Source organism: Vidua chalybeata, chromosome 5 (genome assembly GCF_026979565.1).
Source record: "Vidua chalybeata isolate OUT-0048 chromosome 5, bVidCha1 merged haplotype, whole genome shotgun sequence".
NCBI classification, from domain to species: domain Eukaryota; kingdom Metazoa; phylum Chordata; class Aves; order Passeriformes; family Viduidae; genus Vidua; species Vidua chalybeata.
In genome coordinates this window covers 57027578-57049722 of record NC_071534.1, presented here as the reverse complement: position 1 = coordinate 57049722, position 22145 = coordinate 57027578, and the positions used below count along the sequence as shown (strand labels likewise).

General features: G+C 36.7%; 1 protein-coding gene across 3 annotated transcripts in view; it reads right to left on the bottom strand.

The window, feature by feature from the left end:
• Nucleotides 1-22145, bottom strand: part of CERK (ceramide kinase) — a 44214-nt gene that overhangs the window by 5665 nt on the left and 16404 nt on the right. For all 3 annotated transcript variants that reach the window (XM_053943136.1, XM_053943137.1, XM_053943138.1), the window contains exons 6-11: nucleotides 19465-19610; nucleotides 10504-10578; nucleotides 8882-9034; nucleotides 7972-8077; nucleotides 5220-5290; nucleotides 696-901 (exon numbers count right to left, since the gene is read on the bottom strand). In XM_053943136.1, the coding sequence (XP_053799111.1) occupies nucleotides 696-901; nucleotides 5220-5290; nucleotides 7972-8077; nucleotides 8882-9034; nucleotides 10504-10578; nucleotides 19465-19610 (757 nt within the window). The remainder of the gene's footprint in view (nucleotides 1-695; nucleotides 902-5219; nucleotides 5291-7971; nucleotides 8078-8881; nucleotides 9035-10503; nucleotides 10579-19464; nucleotides 19611-22145) is intronic.

Sequence of the window (22145 nt, the reverse complement as noted above, 5' to 3'; positions counted from 1 at the left end):
TGTTCAGGTAATTTCCAGAAGATGTTAATAATATCAGGTTGTGACAAATATTAAATACGTGTAGTCACATATTAGTAGTCAGAGTCACAGCTCAGTTTCAAGAGATATTATGATCCAAAGCAGTGATGAATCTTCCTGCCTGACAGCTACAACACATGCAAGAAATAATTTTCAAGCTGAATGCATAAAGCTCATCCTGGTCACTAATATGTAGTAAAATACTGCTAAAAGCCTGCAGTTTACAATCAAATTGCAGTTCTGGTAACTTAATTCTAAACCACATTTTTATACAGTTTCCAAAAGTGATTTATTATTCTTCACCACATCTCCCTCAGCTATTCATGCTGTGAGTAGTTTTTTGTGCCATGAGCAGTTTTTCATGACAACTACATGAGGGCACAGTTGTGATAAAATAACTTCAAATATTGTTCAAACAGCAAATACACGGAAAATGTTATAAAACTGAATTCAGTTGGCAAAAGTGGAATTTAGTTAAAATGCTATGGCCAAGGAGTTGACTTTGGTAAAATGTTTTAAGCTGCTTTTTTTTTCCATGATGCACATGCTGAGATTGCATCATCCAAAATGTATAAATTTAAAAAAACCAAACAAACCTGCTTTATAGATATCATTTCTGTCCTGTAAAAATACCAGTATTTACACCTTTGATAGACACTGTCAAAAGGAATACACACCTGATCATCTTGGTTTGTGTGTCTGACAAGATACCGTAGAAAATCAAATCTGGAGCATTTCCGAACTAGAATGAGGTCTGCTGAACCATCTGCCAAATGAGCTGCTGGTGAAAGGCCTTTTGGACTTCGTGGACAGGCACAGCTCATACTTACTGCATTGATGGCTAGAAATTTCCCTTTTATAACCTTCCATTCTTCTTCACCTTCTGAAACACATCAATAAAAACGTGGAGATAGGTAATAATTTGATCTACTCAAAAGAACACTAAAAAGCAATCAATGGCAACTTAAAATTCTTCCCTGGCCACATTCATGTACTGTCAATAAATATCTAAAATTAACTACATTTAAAAATAATATGTAAAGTATCTGTTTTTTCATACACCAACACCCTTCTGACTGTGACTATCTCCCATAACTGCTTGCCTTCTCTGGCATATGCATGCCAAGTTCAGGATAAGTGCTATTTGGGAAAACCTGCAAAGCCATAGGAAGGGAAAAGACAGGCAATTTACAACTCTTGTAGTGTGAAAGTTCAGAGGGATTAACTTTTTAAAATTCTGTTTTTGCTCTTCAACTTGTTCATCTTACATAAACAATGATGCAAGGACTGTAGTTTAGTATTTGGCTTCTGAAGCAGTATTCTTCTTCTGCCTCTATGTAGCAACTTAAAGTTTTTAAAATGTCAAATGGAAGGGATGCCTCAGGGTGCAGCAAGGACCAGCAGGCAGCTTCCACTCTAGCCCCAAATGTCCCAAGATTAGAACTATTAACAGAGTTGAATGTTCCTGAGTGCAAATCTTCAGAGATTTCTGGAAAACAACACAAAGCCTCTTTTCAATACCATGAAACTCTGTTGGAGATTATATGTAGACTGAGCTTAAGTGTGTGGTGGCATTGATACTACCAGGAAGCAGAGGAATTTTCTAGAACAAAGAAGCATTGGGAGACAATGCAGAGTTGTTGCCTAAACTGTATTTTCTTGAATATGTATAAAAATATATGAAAAATGCCTTTTTTATTTTTAGATTACACATAATTGTCTTCCTTATCACAATAAGAAAAAGCCAAAAAGCAGCCATTTTTCTCACTATTTTTCTCCTACCAGTAAAAGTGGACTCATTTCAAATGAACAATTCCACAGAAGTAATGAGTGCAGAACAGACAATGGACATACATGTTGTTCTAAGATGGTGAAGAGTGAAGTGCCATTAGGGGTAAAATTAAGGAGTGAACAAAAAATGCTTAAGTTTGTTTATGTAAACAAGGTAGAGATTTTGAGGAATGTTAACTGGTATGGACTCAAACATCTAACATGATTCAGTTCCCCACATTTTGGTTAACTTGCAGTGATTTTCAAAGTGCTTTTCTGATGGGATTATAGACGATGTTTATGCTATATATTACATGTCCTGAAATTCTGATATTCCTTACTGTCTCAGTTCTAGAAACTTCAGATTTACTTTAGAGAATCACTATTACAATTGTCTAGGTTATTTTGAACCTGGAGTCTATGTTGCATTCATTTTGAATCTACATGTTCCAGACTCTATATATCAGGTAAAATAAAAAGAAAATAAATGTTCCCAAAGTATTTTGTAGTTGCTCTTCAACTACTCTTTGAACTTCTCTTGTTTCCTGGAATTCATTGAAACTTCTTACTATCCACTCTCTAGTAACAGAACCAAGAAAAACAGTTTTCCAGGAAAAAACATATAAGCTTATAATGTGACAAAAGACTTAAGGAAAACAAAAAACTTTATTATAATTTTTCCATCTAGAAGATCCTCTCTACCTCCTGAGAAACAAATCAGAAATAGCAAGAAAAAAAACAATTAAATTCAAAATTTTTGCTTAATTTGCCAGAGTGCTTTTTAATATTGCTTGCTTTACTGTTGATCTTTTTATGTTGCTTTCAAACATGACATTACTGAAAGAAGTAATTTAAATCAGCTTCAAAATATGCATCTTAAGAGAGATGAGACATGCCTAAATGTCAGACTACAGAATGACTGTTCAGGCTGCAGGCAAATGACAAGACCCTGCTCTGAGATGAAGGTAACTGAACAGAATATAAACTACTGGAACTGGAAACAACAGGCATTTTCTGACACAAACAACAAAATGCAAACATCTCCCTTTACTGATAAATTCTTTTGCTGTTTCTCTGAGAAGCATTAGTAATTCAGTCATCAGTGTGTCTAGATATGTATCAACATTTTAAGTTTGCTTAAGGTAAAATGCTTCTTTATGTTACTGTAATAGATGGTTTTCATCTGGTATAAATCTCAGCATGTTACCCAAGAACACCTTCACTGTTCAAAGTAAGAACGAAGTCAGGGTATCAATGAACATTTTAAATGAACAACTGTTTTCATAACCATTTTGCAGTGTGTATCACTGTAACAGCACAAATTATTTGCTCAAAATATCCTACAGTAGGGCAGTCATAAGCAGGGAGTGCATAAGTGACACTCATCAGTGGCCTATTGTGTACACACACTGCAAGTTGCTGAAATCAGCATAAAGTGCTAACACTCAACGTTTACTCAGCACATGCAGAGACTCCTGCACAATACAAAGAAATATGTTCAGCAACAATCAATCAAGCATCGTTCTAAACTTATCTGAATTATACACAAACCTGGTAGGCACAATGAAAGAGTCAGCCAAGACATCCTGCTGAGTGAAAAGCTTATCTGAAGTGGAGACTTAAAATCCTTTCTATTGTGAATCAAAAGTAGCTGATTGTATTGTTTCCTTACCAGTACTGCATGGATAAGAGACTGGACTGCAAAGAAAGCCAGCTACCAGAAGTAGAATGGAATAAAGTAAACAATATCCTACATAATCAGCTGCTTAATGTCTTCTGCAATGTTGGCTACAACTGTCTTGATTACTAACTAAGCTGTAGCTTTCTAGTAGCTCCTTTGCTAGGTGAAAGGTAACAAAAAGGCAGATTTAAAAACCAAACCAACTAACCAACAAAAAAACCAAACATGAACATGAAAAAATGCACATAAACCCTCTGACAAACAAAAGAAAAAAGGTTGGCAATTTATAACTACAATAATTTCTCAGAAAGACAAATTTTTTTTTCTTACCAAAAAAACCTACTGTCATATTTATATTATTTCTATGCATTCTTTATACTCTAAAAAAAAATTCGTCAGCTGAATCTTGGCATAGATTAAAATAATCCAATAAATATTCTGATTTGACCATCTCTTGACTATATCAAAGATCTGAAAGCAGCAGCTAGGATGAAAGCACTAAACAAGTGTAATGGGAATTCAAGTTGCACAGAAATCTTTATGCTACCAGTGAATCTTCACAGTATGATAATCTTTTTGCTAACAAATGCCTAGAACCTGGCACAGTGATACTGCAAAAATACTGCAATTTTAAGATAATGTAGGTAATAAGGACCAAATGCTCGCCAAGAAAATTACAACTGTATGCACTGGGATCTACAATAAGAAATAAAAACAGAGTAAAGGCAGAAAGAAGCACCCATAGGAAGCCTGCCTGCTCTTTAAAAGGGGTTTATCCAAGATGACGAACCAATGCTGGAGGCAAAACTCAAGTGAATCTACGTTGTCTTTCTCTAGCAAGGCCACAAGTGTAGCAATACCAGTACTTCCTCCCATTAGGATGTAGCAGCCAGCCATAAAAAGATCCAATGAGGGGAATGACTGAAGAGAATTCATTAACACTTGTTTAAACGAGAGGAAAGAAAAGTTAAGCCCATTAGAAAAAAAACCCACACAAGTGTGCATAGGGGTTAGAATGGGGATGAATGAGAGAATAAGGATAGCATAAATAGAGAAAGAGGACAGAAATCTCATTTATCATTTATAGTGAGTATTGGTGGGATGTTGTACAGAAATACTGACGTCCACTAGATTAGCTACTATTAACACCACTAAACCATATCTGCCCAAGTGCCACATCCATATGTGAACCCTTCCAGGACACCACTTCCATGGTCAGCCTTTTCCAATGCTTGACTACCCTTTCTGTGAAGAGATTTTTCCTAATATCCAAACTAAACCTTTCCTGACATAATTTGAGGTCATTTCCTCATAACCTGGAAGAAGAGAGGGAAACCCACAAGGCTACAACCTCCTTTCAGGCAGTTGCAGAGCGTGATGAGGTCTCTCCTGAGCTTCCTTTTCTCCAGGCTAAACACCCCCAGCTCCCTCAGCTGCTCCTCAACAGGACTTGTGCTCTAGACCCTTCACCAGCTCTATTGCCCTTCTCTGGACATGTTTCAGCACCTCAATGTCCTTCTTAAAGTGAGGGGCCCAGAACTGACATAGGATTCAAGGTGTGCCCTCACTAGTGCTGAGTACATGGGGGTGATGACACTTTCAGGTGTTCTCTGTAAACTGAAAGAAACAATGGATTATCAAGTAACTCAATGTTTAAAAAACCAAAATACATGCATACTTGAGCTGCTATCTTCTGAAAAAGAATAATTTGTGTAATACTATCACATTTTACTTTCTTTTGATAAATTACCTTCATGTTTTAATCCATGTTCCTTGTTCTGTTCTGCCAGCTCTTTCTCACTTTGCTTGCAAATGTAACATCTGAAAACAAAAATACCATTCAATTCCTGAAAGACCTCCACTATTATTCATTTCAACCTTTTTATTTTACCCAGTCATTACAAGATCTTCCCCCACCACGAGATGCACCACAGCACTGACAATCCTCACGCGCCATGAATCATCATAGCCCTGCAGGCAGTGCAGTTATGTAAGTACAGTTCTAAAGATTACTGGATGTCAGAGATAACAGCAGCAGAGAGCCACAAGATCACACAGGTTGGAAGGGATCTCTGATCAAAGCTGGTCTCACAGGAGAGATCAAAGTTGGTCTTACAGGATCAGGATGCTCAGTGTCTTAGTCAAGTTTTGAGGATCTGTGAGGGTCAAGTCCACAGACCTCTGGGCACCCCGTTCCAACATTTGACTGCTCTAACAGTGGAAGACACTGACATACTGGAGACAGTCCATCTCACAAGTGCTGAGTGCAGGGGAAGAATCATTCCTGTTGACTTCCCTCCTGCTTAGAAAACTCACTATAAGGTAGGCTTTCTTTGCTGCAAGGACATACTGCTAACTCAGGTACAGCTGTTGCTCACTAGGATCCTGAAGATATTTTTGGCAGAGCTGCCTTCTATCCAGTCAGTGCCCAGTCTACACACTTGCATGGAACAATTCCACCCCAGGTACAGGACATCTACATCTTCTGAACTTCAGGAGATTCCTATCAGCCATTTCTTCAAGCCCACAAAGATCCCTCTGAATAGCAGTCCTGACTTTCAAGATAAACCACATTTCCAATCTGGTATCATCCATAAAACTGCTGAGAGCACACTTTCTGAGACTGTCCCAGTCATTAATAAGGACATTGCACAGTATTAGGCCCAATATTCCCAAGGGGGCACCACTAGTAATTGGCTGCCAGGCAGAGTTGGCATTCACAACTTTTCTTGCAGTCCAGCCAGTTTCTCGCCCACCCACTTACCTAGTCCATATCTCATCAACTCAGTTTTAAGAATACTACAGCAAACAGGACCAAAGGTCTTGCTAAAGTCAAGGTATGTAATATCCATTGTTTCCCGTTCATCCAGGAGCATGGGGACCTGTATGGCCTGGGATGAGACTACATTAGTGAAAATGGGGTAAAGGAGTAACTTTGCAGCCTTTTCGATATATCTTATCACTGTGCTCCCCATGCTGCTAAGCAGCAAGTTCCTTCAGCCTTTTGTTATGACCAATATATTTAAATAATCCCTTCATAAGAAGCAACACCCTTCACATCCCTCACTGATTTCAACTCTGCCTGAGCTTTGGCTTTCTCAATTTCATTCCTGCATATTTAAGCAATGTCTTTGGTGTTCTTCCAAAGTAACCCATTCCACTTTCACTTTGTCTTTACTACTCAGTTCCTTGCTCACCCAAACTGCTTTTCTATCCTGGTTTTTCAAGCTTCTGAGTATCAGAATGGATTATTCTTGAACACTGAGGAGGTACCAACTAACTCTCCTATGCCTCTTTGTACTCCAGGACAGTCTCCCATGGAATCTTGCCAAGATACCCAAATAAACCAAATTAAAGTCCAAGGTTGCAATTCTACTTTTTGTCTCATTTACTTCTCTCAGGAGTTAAAACTCTGTAACCTCACAGTCACCACTGCCAAAACTGCCCTCATCCATTACATCCCCACTTTTTATCTTCTGTAACAAGACAGGCAGAGCAGCTGTTCTAGCCAGCCTGTCAATCATCTGCATGATCAATCTCATTACCACACTCCATGATTCTCCTAAATTTCTTGTGCCTGGCCCTATTGCCCTTCCAGCAGTTATCAGGAAGTAAAAAGTCCCCTGTGAGAAACCAGGCATTCCTTAACTCCATTCCTGGATGACAGCTTTCTCCCTCTGGAGCTTCCCCTGCATGAGGGCACCTGATGGGTCGGGATAGCTGCTCCAGCTGATGCTGGAGTCTGATTTCTAGTGTGTCACAGCACCAGTACAGCAGTCTCTTTGTTTCTGGGCAAAGTTTGTGGCTCCTCTGTATCCTGCTGTGCTGTTTGGTGCTGTGACAAGTACTTTATGTCTGATAGCTAAAGCCATATATGAAGAGGAATTAAAAATACTAGTGCATAATTTCAAGCAGGTGAAAAGCAAAGAGAAAGGAAGGAGCACTGGGAGATTAAGGCAGACCCCCTGACTAAAGAAACAAGTGAAGAATATCACACAGAATTCAAACAGCATCATAGCAGTATACAGAGAAACAGGCTAAATAGGCTGATTCCTGAGAGGACTTGTCCTCAGGACAAGGCATGCCAGCTGTTGTTATGGCACTAAAACAACTACTAAAATTTTTAGATGCAGTTACAATGTGAACACTTTAGAATTTCTGAATTATTATTTCCATTTGTAGAAGCTACAAGGCATGAAGATTTTTGATTTCTTAGTAGCAACACGGCATAGTAATCTCAGCTCTTGTAACTGGGTCCTGTGCTGTTATATTTTGCTTCACTTAAAATTGAGGGAGGAGGAGAACCAGCTAACAAAATTTTATTAGATTTTTGTTTAATGATCTGATAAAATGAGGTGTTTTTCTTAATGAGTCAATAATTGTTTTTACAAGCTTATCTCTTTTAGAGTAAGTGTTTTGATATTAAAACCAATAGTTCTGTAACCTCTGTTTATGTTTTTAAATAGTTCACACCAAATATCCAGAGATAAACTTTAGCCTACCCCGTTCTGCAGCTCTCTTTATCTCGTGGAGATCCGTGTGTGTGTTTTGCTGGTTGATAAGCAATTGTTCCTTCATAATAGTGATGAGAAAGAAAAGTCTTGAAGCCTACATTAAAAAAGGCATTACGCAGCATTATGTCATTATAAATCCACATGGCAAACATCTCTGCATACATTCCTTGATTTTTCATCTCTTTCCTTGTCTAAGGGTTGCAAAACAACAGTAGCCCTCCTTGAGCTCAGAAGTCTTTTTCTTACAACGGTTGAGACTCTAAGGAACAAGAGAATACCACAGCACCATTCCAATATTTTAACATTTGTCAGAAGTGCCATTATTTCACTTGACAGCTTTAAAAAACAACAAAAAAAATTTAGTTATGTATCACTGCTGAATCTTAGAATTTGCCTGCACTAAAACTCTCCTCATGCATCTTCTTTCCCTAACACAACATAAATCAAACAAGGCAAAAGACACTTTCCACTAGCATAGGATTTATTCAAATATTGGGTAACAAGACTAAATCACTTGTCTCTCTCTATAAGGGCAAAATTAACAATTCATTCCATCAACTGAATGTTCAAGATGGAGGAGTGCCCATCTCTCTCTTTAAGTGATTAAAAAGAAAGTCAAAATTATTAGTACAGAGAAGTTACTATTTTTTAAGCCATTTTTAATAGGCGGCACATGTTCAACCCAACTTTATTAAGCCCACTCTCTGTCTTAACCTCAAAGTTACAGAGCTTTACATAATGTGATCCAATATACTTGGTAGTATAAAGAGTTTAAAATCAGGCTCAATCTATTTCTGATGTTTACAAGCTTCAAAGAAGGTTGGTTTGGAGAGAGTAAACCAACTAGTCCAATATGCTTACATGCTAACAAAATAATGTAGTAATTAAAACAAATTACCAGAGTAGTCATATCTCATTGGACCCATCCACCGCTTCTTCTCACTATCTTTTAATATATCTCCATAAAAACCATAACCCAGCAAGGACACGGAGTATTTCAAAAATGTGTTGTTGTGATGTACAGAAGAGACATCCAGAGGCTGACAGTCACCTATGAAGATCAGAAGTGCAAGGGTCTGTCAAGCCTTATTTTGTTTGCAGCTGCAAGCATGATAGTAACTTCAACACTGCAAAGTCATTAAAAATAAAAAATACATATTGCATTTATGTCAATATATATGTCATAAATGCATATACTTCTTCCACATAAAGGACATATAATTTTTAATACCAATTTAATCTCATACTTTAAAAGCTCTAAACACTAAGTGAGAAGAAAGGGCTCAGTATGCTAAAAACGTGCAATGAAGAATTTACAGTCCTTCACCCTGTAGCAGTAGGAGGGGATAGAGTTGAGGAACTATTTAGATTGGAAAAGGCCTTTGGGATCATCAAGTCCAAATGTTAACCCAGCCCTCTCAAGACCACTACTAAACCATGTCCCTAAGTGCCACATCTACATGTCTTCTAAGTATTGGCACCCTGTGTCAATGATTGACAGCCCCTTTTCCTAAGCAGATCCATGCAGTATCTCCTGTACATCTCCTGGGTAGTACTTAAACCTATCTGTCATACTATCAGAGGATATGTCAAGCTGGAAGGAGCCTCTGGGGGGTTTCTCATCAAACCTTCCACTCAGACCAGGTGCAGCTATGAGGACCCATCAGGTTACTCAGGGCTTATCCAGTTGAGTCCTGGAAATCCTTAAGAACAAAGAATACACCGCTTCTCTGATGTCCTCCTCATGCAAGTGAGGAGTAGTGGGGGTGGGTTTTTTTGCTTTGTTTGGTATTTTGGAGTTTGGGTTTTTTTCTGTTTCACAGGGAGGTTGGACCAGATGATCCACTGTGGTCTCTTCCAACCTGACCCATTCTGTGATTCTGGGACTTAACGACACAGCTAAAATACTATGATATATAAAGCCACATCTTTCCAATCCTAGTCCAAAGGCTTTAACTGCACAGATGCTGAACAGAGTAAACCATAGGTTAGTAAGAGAAGCACGTGTGCAAATCTTTGCAACACCAGATCCTAAAACTGCAGCTGTTACTCAGTAATGATACCAGAAGGTATCGTAACTCTAACTTGGCAAGGAAATATTGAATTGCCCAGGAAAATTGGACAACTGGCACAAAATACTATTATTCAAATGTACATGCATTTCTCAAAGCTTTCTCTAAAATAGATATACTTATATATAGAGATATAGTCCAACAACTGATGCCGCTTATTGCATTTTACTACTTTCAAAAGAATGACAGAATTCATGAAAACTTTAGCACAACATTTTTGAAATATTATGATCCCTTGAAAACAATTAATTACTGCTAGAGAACGCAAGTAGTTTTTAACCTCCTGTATTTCAAATCAGAGACTTAAATCCCAGAAAAAAACTGTATTTCAACTCAGCCATTATGTTCAGATTACATTTCACAGACATAAAGAAAGAACTAAATGAAAATAGTATTTTGGGCTACTTCCATCATTTTAGTAACAACACAGCAATCTGCGACCACCCACCTACAATAATATGAAGAGCTGAAGTTACTGGATCAGAAATGCCAACAGTTGAATAGCATATGCAATCTGTTGATCCTGAAAAATAAAAAACTAGGCATAAATTTGTATCTTTGCAAAACAAGTATTACTGGCACAGTCCTCCAAATAAAAGCATTATGTTCCTTTGGTTTGTTCGTTTCTATTTTATGGAACAAAGTAAATACAGGAATACTATATTATTATTTTTGTTATTTAAACTATAATATCCCATCCCCCCATGAAAACAAATTATTGCTCTCCATACAAAGTACAAAAATTTCACAATATAAGCAATAAATATGTAGCAGTTATGAAGGGAAGTAGGTTAATTTACATGGAAAATTTCACTATTACATTATAGCTTTTTTGTCAAATGAGGCAGGCATACATTGATTCTCCTCTGTTTAAGATTTCTTGCTCATTGAGATCTTATGAAAAGAAGAGAAATTGACTGGTCGGCTGTTTTTTGTGGTACTGATCTATATTTCAGGATGTCATACCAGAAACTTCTGCTCTGTTCCATTATTTGAAAATTAGTAAAAATACTTGCTTTCAGGAATTAGTTTCTAGATAGAGTAACAAAATGGACAGAGATGTACCTTTACAGACTTGATGCAAAATACCTACAAGAAGAAAGTGGGGAAGCTTTAGGTTTCACCTATATGCTGTTTAGAAATGGACAACTCTCCCCATTTCCTATAGAAAACAAGCGCCTAACATAGGGATCTGGTTTCTGCTCTGCAGCAGGGACTTGGAACTCAAATCCAGACATACAGAAGTGCATTTGTTGCAGCACCTAACTCCAAATTTATCTTACAGTTTCTCCCATTCCTTCCATGAAACTGAATTCCTTCAAAGTCAAAGGTAGATGCCTGAAAAGATAAACTGTGTCCACATACATGTTCTCAGATTTCCTACCAATACATTAGGTGGAAGAGCAGCTCAAATACAGTGTACTTGATGTCTGAGGACTTATCAAATTGAAATAGAAATGAATAATGGAGGAATGAGCAACCATTATTTAAAAACCACTTCTAGTTCTTTTTCATTTTGGAAATAGTCAGGGCATTAGCAGTTAATAATAGGAGCAAAGAAAATCCTTTCCTTTTCAGAAGATTGACACCACTTCCTCTGCCTGTGAATGGCACGACAGAAGCTTTTACCAAGTAAACGCTATGCAGAAATCTGCCACAGCAAACAAGCAGCAGCTCCAGGAGCCAGTTAAAGAGAATATAAGAGGACTGCAGGAGAAAATAAACAGTGTGACTAAACTCTCCCTACAAGGCTAAGGTTCAAGATGGTGCCAGTGCACCATTACAGGCATATGCCATTGCAAGACAGAGTATTCCAATTTCCCTCAGTATCACAACAGATGAGGTACACAGATGATGATCTCATGTCACATTTAAAGTTCTATAAAATAAAATATTAAGTGGACTTCTGAAGCTGAAGCTATAATTTACTGTCAAGTTTCATATTGTCTCCTATGCTCATGAACAGAAAATTCTGACTACTTTTGAAAAGAAAAACAATCACTGAGAGATCTGACCTAAACTTCTACTGCTAAATGTACAAGCCTAACCATCCAACATTTCTCATTTCTTCCACATCTGTGTGCATTCTGCTCCTACAATTACCTCAATTACATTTGTCTTGACGCAAACAGAGCTTCCAAGTGGTTTTACACTACAGATGGGAGGAGAAGAGGGGAATTCATGCAAGCTACTTTTCAACACCAGAGGCCCATTTCCCTATGATCTTCTATATTCAATTAAAAACTGATTCATCTGTCTGGCAATTACACAGAACTTATTTACATTTCTATTCATTAACTAGTAAGGAAGGGCTAAAATTAAAACTGAAGTCTGAAATTAATTCTGAGATTCTAAAATGGGAGACATACCAAAAGTAAAATACTGTTGTTTTTTTCCTCTTGGAGCTGGTAGTATGGTGTAACAAAACCAGTAACCCATTTACATGGATATAACTATTATGGCATTCCTGACATATAAAAAGAGAATGTAACTTGCCATACACCACACTAAGCACACTAATAATACATGTTTAAAGGTCACAAAAATGTTCATGATGACTAAGGGTTTGAATTCTTTTGAATACTTAACCAAACAAGACTTCTAGATCTTTAGGTGGATCTTCACTGGATGTGGACTCTACAACTACTGAAACAGCACTCTGAACAGATGGACACACAAACCCATCAAAATCTGGGTTATGTCATCAGTACAAGTCTAATAGGAAATGAAAGATTAGAATGTAAATATAGCTTGAATAATATCACATGATTATTATCTTAGGATTGCCAGAGCACTCAGTTCGGGCAAGAAGCTTCTCATAGAGCATGACTCTTGACTAATGTTAAGTGGTGAGTATTGTACACTCTGGCTAAACCCACAGAAAAATTATATACATACTCTGCCAGATTTTCTTTGGGGATTTTTAAGGGCAATAGCCTGAGTGAAGGAACACAAAAGAGGTTTTTATGGCTTCCAGAGAACTATATGCAAATGTGAAGACAGTAGCTGGACTGCTTGTTAACTGGGTCCTAATTCGCTTAAAAAAAAGGACAGAAACCGATTTAATACAGAAACTAATTATTGCATTGGTTTGTTAGAAAAGAAAATCAGCATGCAAAGCAATGATTAAGTTTCAGGTTAAGACACACACAGCTGTATGTGTGCATGCCACACTGCAGACAATATGCCAAAGCTTCTGTTATGGTCAAGGACATTTTGCCAGGAATAGCTGATGGCAGCTCCAGCTTGAGTCAAGGCACTAACACACAGGCCTCAGTGGAAGGCCTTGGGAAGCAAGACATCTGCATGTGACAAGTAGATGCAACAGAAGATCAACAGGCTCTGCTGATCCTATTGACCAGATGCCCCCTGCTGTAAGTTTAGATGACCATCTCACTTGCAGACACCAAATGTAAGCATGAAAATTTGAGTGTCAGTTTCAAACGGAAACTTACCTTAAAGATATTAATTATTTTATCTAAAATGCCACCAACCACCAGTGCTGCAGATGATTCTGCTTATCCTCCAACTCCTACTCCAGTACTAGAATCATCTTGCATAGGGCCAGTACATTTCAACGATGGTGGCACTACACCACCATACCATAGGTAGATGGTGAATATCTGAATTCTCCCAGCTAAAGAAAGCTTTCATCCCAGACACTTTGATATTAAGACCTCACTGAAAACATGAATTATGTAGAGGGCACAACATGCTCTTGTTAAAGCAGGTATAATTACTTTGTATCTTTACCATACATCACTCATTTTCCCCAAAGTCTGTTTTTTATTAGGAGGTCTCATACATCCACGTGGCTGTTATACAGGCAAGTTCTTCTGTGTTCTTTTCCTCCGCAAGTATGAAAAATGCAATCTTTTATAGAAATACATTTCATAATATAAAAATTAAGGAAATCCTTCATTTTAATCACAAGGAAGAATGATTAATATATTTATTCACGGATGAAAGACCACATACTCTGCATAAGTATGTTTTGCTAAAGCAATATTAAAGAAAGCGAAGTGAGGGACTGCATTACACAGAATGAACTACAGCTAAATCACCAGATTTCCCCTTTGCATGTGAACATTGCTAGATATTTGTGAGTAGACAAGTCATGCAGACAGGTACACTCAGACACCACTTCACAAGTTTAAATTGGTAATAGAACTACCAAAGTGGCTAAGCAAAAATCAGATAATTTGCTGGTTGTATGGACGAGTTCATGCCATTGATTGGTGGACCAACAACAGACAGACAAAGTGCTAGACTTAGTAATCTGAATCATTATTAGACTACTAACTTACAACTAAGGGTTCTTAAACCAAAACACACACGGTGTGGGGTACAAATATTTATTTTTGTGCTTTTATTGATGGAAAACTAAACAAATTACAACCACTTGAAGTACAAAACTAAGCAGGTGACAGAAGCAAGTCAGCTAGATGTTGATCCTATGGAAAACAGTGAATTTAATAAAGAAATAGAAATACTTTTAGAGCTCATGAGTATTGCTCTATATGATATACTCTTGACAGAGGCAAGTGCTCCCATGGCACCTACAGATTCCTCAGACAAATTAGTATAAGAAGAGTATTTGTAGTGAAAAAAAGTAGAACAGCAACGTCAGTGGGGGTCTCATATTTGTGCAGAGTTTTTGTGAATCCATAATCCATGCAGAAATCATATAGATTAAATGTCAGGTAAGCTGTCCTAATGACAGAGTAACTGCATGTTTTGGACCAAACAGCATTTAATATTTTGAAAAATTCCACGAAACTACTTTTCTGAGAAGTGCTTATTAAATAAGAAGGAGGTGAACCATACAAAAGTAAGGGGAGAAGCTACTGCTACAGGGAGAGATGAAGGATCTGGGCTTACACCCATGTACCTACTCAAAGTTTTGTATATCTTCCTTTACACATACAGAAACCAGAAGAAAAGTTTAACATCTGCAGAACAACAGACTGGCTTAAAGAGAAACAGTCCAGAAAGACTTTGGTGTAGGATTTTTTTGGTTACTTCAGCGTAAGCTCAGTAACACAAGACAACAAAAGTGGATTAATCTAATAATGGCAGATTTTAGAGATGAAATTAACATCACAGGAGTAAGTAATATTGACTTACTTGTCTAGATGGCAGGCCTACTGTATTAAATGCAGTACTTAGCCCTAAGACTGTCATTTCAAGAAGTTTAATGGATTTAAAGTACTGAAGGAGGAGCATAAAACATGCACTTCAGATTTCAAAGTGGATATAGTGAACTTTGAAATGAGATGCTAACTAAATGGCAAAGATCATTAAATATTACAATCTTTGAAACTGAGAAGAGATGACTTGGAGTAATTAAACAAGAAAGATAGCTTTTATTGCTATGCTTTAACACATTTTAAAGATAATTTTTACACTCTAAATAATTGCGGTATGAGTCCAGTCACACTTCACAACTTGACTTGAATCTATTTTTTAAGTTTGTGAATGAACCCCTGTCGTGGTTTGACATGGAAGTGAATTTTTTCCAGGAAGTTGGGTCAAACCAATCAGTGGTCAGGTTTGGATATTGGGAAGGTGCATTTTCATGGGGATGCTGGCATTGCGCCAGTGTCAAACCGTGACAACCCCCCATCTTCTTCCTGTATTACATTCATACAGGAAGCCTGTACTGTGTTTGGCATTCTTAACTTCTACAGTGACACATCAACATTCTGATTATAATCATATTGTGTCCTTCAAGCTTAAACATTAAAAAGAGCTGACCACCAGAACCCAGAGTAATCTAGATACACTAGAAGCCTAAAAATCACTATCACTATTAAGTTTGTGTCTATACTTTACTCAATATTCCCAAGTGCTTAGATTTTCCCCCACAGTGGGTTGCAGACTTGATTTTTGCAATTAATGCAGTACAACACAGTACAACAGAGTGAAGTGGGTTTGTTTTTTCCTATCTGCTAAGATCATTAAGAATATTTAATCTAGTAAGTTCTTTTAAACTAAAAAGAGAACAGCAGTTGACAGCTTTGTCCTCCTATTCTGTGCCAAGAAGAGCATTCTATTCTATGTAATAAGAACAGCAAATTATTTTGGCTCACTCCAGAGGGTGCAATTTTAATACTAAAACATGTGGATGAAACCTCAGTGTCCAAGCCATAGCAGGAATCATTCTCTCTCTTTAAGTTCTATGGAGACATATTACTAGTCTGAATGCAGTGAGACCACATAGCTGAAAGTGCTTTTAAGGCTGGTAAGAAAAAACTGGCTTTTAAAGCCTAGAGGAAAAAATAACTAAAAAGAGGTTTTCAGAGATACACTACAGCTTCTAAGTACTCTTAACAGTAAATCCATTTACAATGACAAAGAGTCAATTTCCACTGGCAGATTTGAAGAATGGCTGCAACTAAGATAAAATCAGAAGCTAAAACTGACATTTGAGTATAAGTCTTTTATCCAGGTCAACAAAACTACAAGTTATTTCATAGAAATGTTCCATAATGCATAAGAAAAAATTATATTTTTCAACAATAAGATACACTAAGGAAAGAGGCCATTGGGAAACTGACACAACTGTTCAAGAAAAAAAAAACAAAAAACAACCAAACAAAAGATCCAAGCAGGGACTTGCTCCAGAAAGTTAGAATCATGATTTACAAATAGTATTCAACATTAAAAAAAAGAGCCTGCACAATCGAATTCCGCTATGAAATAAAGCTTATCATTGAAACCCAGTCATTTAGCATTAAATGTTTTAGCATTAAATGTTTTAGCATTAAATCTCTTTCATTTGTAATTTTGAACCTTTGTACAATTACATTGTCAGTCTCTGAGCAAAAACTATCTGCTGAATTTAGTGTTTGTTTCAATATAGAAACTGTTTAATCACAACCACAAACCACAATCTGCCAAGTTTCTCTTAACACAACCGGATTTCAGGAACTAAGTGATAAAGAAGGTGAAAACACTGATCCACTGTCACCTTAACCCACGCTCCTGTCATCACTGAGTAAACCATCTCTATGCATCAGAAGACACACAGAGCTTTAGATCTTCATCTCTAAACTGTGAGTAGTCTTTGTTTTCAGTATCTATTAATGAGTTCTCAGGCTATTTTAAAGAAGGTTGGTTATAAAGAAGTAGAACACAATGGATGAAGTTTTATTAGATGTATGATTATTATTTCATTATTACTTTTGACTTTTATTTCAGGACTATTGGTTTAGTTAAAAAAAAAAAAAAAAGAAGTCTTAAGAATTTCACTTATTTCTTGCAGTAGTGATATAGCTAGAATATCTGTTGGGGTCAATACATGGCCAGAACTCCATTATATCAAGCAAAGATAAATAGAGAACAGCTTCACCATGGGCTGGAAAAATACACACCAGAACAAAACCCCAAATCTTGCTGCCTAGAGGGAGGGTTATGCTATTTCATACTCAATTTAAGGTCACTATAATGACTAGATGTGTCAATATTTGTTCAGTGAGTTGACTACCTTTTTCAGTAAATAAGCACTTTCACATATATACAGTAACGGATCATTTTAAATACTGTACAATATACAAACAGATCAGGATATATATTATCCTCTTTATTTCTAAACACTTAATAGAACTTTAAGGTCAGCTTCCTTACACATCATTATAAATAATTTTTGAGGAATTTGAATAATGACTTGGAGAAAATATTTGAACTATAGCACTGATTACAAGGCTGTACCTCACATCAGTTCTAGGAATAGAACATACAGTATATATTCAAATAGCAAAAGGATACAGAGGACAAAACACAACAAAACATTAAAATATGTAAGAGAAGTGACTTGATAAATGTTAACAAAATTAAAATATCAATGAAGATAATACTTTTTGGGTGTAATTGGAAAAAACACATTAAGATAATGTTGAAAAAGCAAGGTTAATCTTTCCTGAGGACAAAGAAATAGCTCTTAATATTGAGGTTCTGGTTTTTCAATTGTATTTTCTTACAGTCACATATCACCAAATAGGTGATAGTAGGCAAAATCTTCTGAAACCAGTCATGCAAGTGAAAAATCTTTAGTTCAAGAAATTTGCCCAAGTAAGAAAAAGAAGGAGAAGAAGAACACTTCAAGTTCTACTCTTGTGAAGTTCATTATACATACTGACTTTAATACAAAGCTTTAACAAATAAAATCAGAATGTACTTAAATGTAATAGGAGGGTGAAAATCCCTAAGGGGATATTCACATTGTAATTTTTAGATACCAAACATTTTTTATACTGCAAGCAGATAAGGTTAAGCTTCTTGCAAGCAACAATTCAGAACATTTGGGTCTGGATACATTTTTCACAAAGATGTAAGGAGTATAAAATTAGTCACCCATAGCTTGAGAGTACAAACATTGTACTTCACTCGGTATAGTTTTACAACCTGAACTAAATTTTCTCAGAAGCCTTTATTTTAATTCTAACCAGAAGCTCACAATGTTTATTTCATGTCCAGTTCTTTAATTCAAAGCTCAAGCATCAGACAAGAAAAGTGAACAGCATAGAAAGGATACTGGGCTGTCTCCCTGTATTCCTACAGAGACCTCAAAATTACTGATTCTGTTAAAGAGTTGCAGCAGTTAATTCTGTCCTGTAAGAGAAAGCAAACTTGTTTATCTGCTTTTGAAGGAATCTTCAAGGACCAAATGGGCAGGATGAGGTAACAGCTGGGACACCAGACTGAAAATAGTAAGGCTGATCTAAAGAATGCCTTTATGGTCAATAATAATAACAATAATCATATCAAGAAAGACCTCAGTTTGAAGAATGAGTTCTCTCAAATGACAGCAGTCAGGACTGCCTGAAAAAGTGGCTGACATTGACAACTGTGAATGCGTAGCACCTCTAACAAGGGCAGAAACTGCAATGTGGTCTGGAAAATGAGAACCGTTCCTCAGTTGTAGATGCCCTGTACTTGCTGCGAGAACAAATGGAAGAAAGGAGAGTCCAGGAATCTTAGCATTTGTTTGGAGTTTGACAGACCACTGGAAAGTTCTCATTATAATTCTAACTAAATTAGTGGCAGATTTGGAACTGGAAAAAAAATTATCAGGTAAATTTCTGTTTAGTAAATTCCACTTCTTAATGCATTTAGAAGGGTATTACTGTCAACATCTTATCTCATATTATCACACAGTAAGACACAAAAAAAAGTAATTAAATTCTGAAGTTATACATTAAGATTTGATTTCCTTTACAAAATATTCTTCCTAAATTAAATTGCATGTGATAAATAATTTTATATGGATACAAACGTTTTTAATTGGGTGTCCTGATAGAAATCATTGCTCAGATCTTACACTTAGGCCTAAATTCATCAAGTTATGAATAGGAAAAAATTTCAAGAATGAATGAATAAATTAAACTGAAAGATAGCCCTTTCTTACCAGCAGGAATTATGCCAATCCTTATATTGCACTGGACTAACGATGCTTTGGGATTATTTTGGTCTATGCCAGAGTCCTTCTGCATTCTTCCAATGAGACCATGCATCACTTCACTGAACATGCCGTCCCCACCAACACAAACAACACTGCCAGGAAACACAAATTAGAATGCACACTAACAGTCAATAAACAACACGGCAAGTGTTCTACTTAGGGCATGCACTGGGCACACCAAAAATAGTTGTTCTATTATCTTCCTTCATTTTTACAGGATATAGTAGCCCACAGTCAACTCGGCAAATAACAAAATGCAGGAAAAAAATTTCAAGCTACAAAACTGCAAATGCACCTAGACATATCTGTAACATTAGGAAAAAATTTTGGAATGCAACCTGCAAAAATCTTTATCCTCTGCTACTGTGTGCAGACAGACAAATATTAGTGGAAATTCACTATACAAATAAAACACTGAACGGGACTGTACATACAGCTTTTGAAGTACACAAAATGGAAATAAGGTACCTTTACTAAAAAGGAAAAAGTTAACATTTGCCACTTCAAGCAGAAGTATATTTTACACTATTTAATAGGAACATACAGTAGATGAAAATCAAAATCCAGAGAAGTGCATGCCTGCATCTTCTTTTGAACATGCTCAGATTCCATCAAATTGACAGAAGTCATTTATAGCTACATAACCATTCATAATGAGACAGAGTTCTAAATGTTACCAGATGAAAAACTTTGTTTCACAAATTTAATTCAGGTCAGAGCTGGTACAGCAGCTACACAGATCCTGAGTATGTTAAAGCTCAGCAGAGAGTCCACAGCCAAGCAAATACTAGGAAGTAAAAAGACTCTTTTACAGCAGGATACATTTTATGAACAACAAATCAAATGCACTCAGTAAGCATAAACATTCTTTAACTAAACAAACTAATTCAAATATACTTTAAAGGAACACATGAGAAATCCAGAGTTACTTTACATATGTAGTTCCTAGCACACAAGTCTAGGAATGTGTACTGTTATCTATAGCAATAATTTCTAACTCATAAACTAATACTCTTTCACATCATCAGCAACAGATATTGCAGAATAAGCACTTATTTCACAAGACAAATTAATCTAATTTTTAAGTATAGATGATTAAAATTTAGTTATTATTGCATTTTCAGCAGATGGAAACCTTGAAAAAAACAGTTGTTTTTTCCCGTGAATAGTGAGGACAGTGTTAAAGACGTGAACTCTTCAACTCTAAGTTAAGACCTAGGAGACAGAGAGAAAGATAAAAGGATACTTGTTTTCAAGTTTTGTATTTTTTTTTTCTCTTCCAATAGTTTAACTACACTATTCCTGAATTTTAGCCTTCTCTTTCTCTGCAGACTCAAAAAATGAGCTAAAGAAACAAAAATTTCCACGTCAGTTCAAGGTCAGCGTTGTCTCAGTACTGGCTTGCTCAAAGCTCCATGCAGCCTGGCCTTTAACACTTCCAGGGACAGGGTATCCATGACTTCTCGAAGCAGTCTGTTCCAGTGCTTCTCCACTCTCACAGCAAAGAATTCTTCCTTAAACCTAATCTAAACCTTTCCTCTTTCATTTTAAAACTGTTCCCTCTTGTCCTGTTATATGCCCTTGTAAAATGTCCCTCTCCAGCCTCCTTTTAAGCCCCCTTGAGGTACTGAAACATGCTCTAAAGTCTCTTCAGGCTGAACAAGCTCAGCTCTCCCAATCTGTCTTCAGAGGAGAGGTGCTCCAGCCCTTTGATCATCTATAACAAACACTGTATCCAGACTCAGAGGGGACAGTTATATGAAGGTCTATACCTATCAAAGGTAAATACAATAAAGAACTTCACATATGCAATAACAGCACAACCAAATTCACAGCAAATAACAGAAGACCAATGTAGAAGTCAGACATATTCTACACATGTGAAGGCCCCTGGTGAAGAATGTCTGAAAGAAGCATCTTAGAGTGATTGCAACTCATTGGCTTGATTTTACTAGAGGGAGAGCATTTCCCTTTTAAGATAGATGACAACAGCAAACAACATCTGCTAGAGGACTTCAGAAGCTAATCCACAAGTAAATTTTTTGAAAGAGTTTTTGAAAAATTACAGTCCCTTCTAATCTCAGCCAGTCTATGAACTAACTCAAAAAGTAGGAAACAATTTTACAAAAGCTTGTGCAACAGACATATGCCTAAGAAACCACAGTGATGTGTCACTGCTTCCAAACATGGCTATTACCTGCATGATATTTCAGCATGTTCTAATTGTTCTGCACAGTCATGCATAAAACCCTGCTATATTGTAACCAAATGAGTATTTTAAGTAACTGCTTAAAGAAAAGCTGTTTTATCACTGAGCTATTAGGTGACTACATTCACCGTAAGAAATTCTTATAAGGTAGAATAGGAAGAACAAACAGGAAACACACATAAGATATTTAAATTATCTGTCTAAAGTAAAACATTTGAAAAGAAGTAAAGCAATTATCATTAAGAATCCTGTATCTACTTGCAGAATTCCATGTAATGCTTTGCCAAATAGGGAATCTGGAGATGAAATGAAGAAATGCATCACTGAATTAAGGGAAAGCCAAACATCAGAACCAGTCTTTGGGGACAGCTGAACAACAATTAGATGCAGGAATCCAAAGAACCTTTAACTCTGTGTG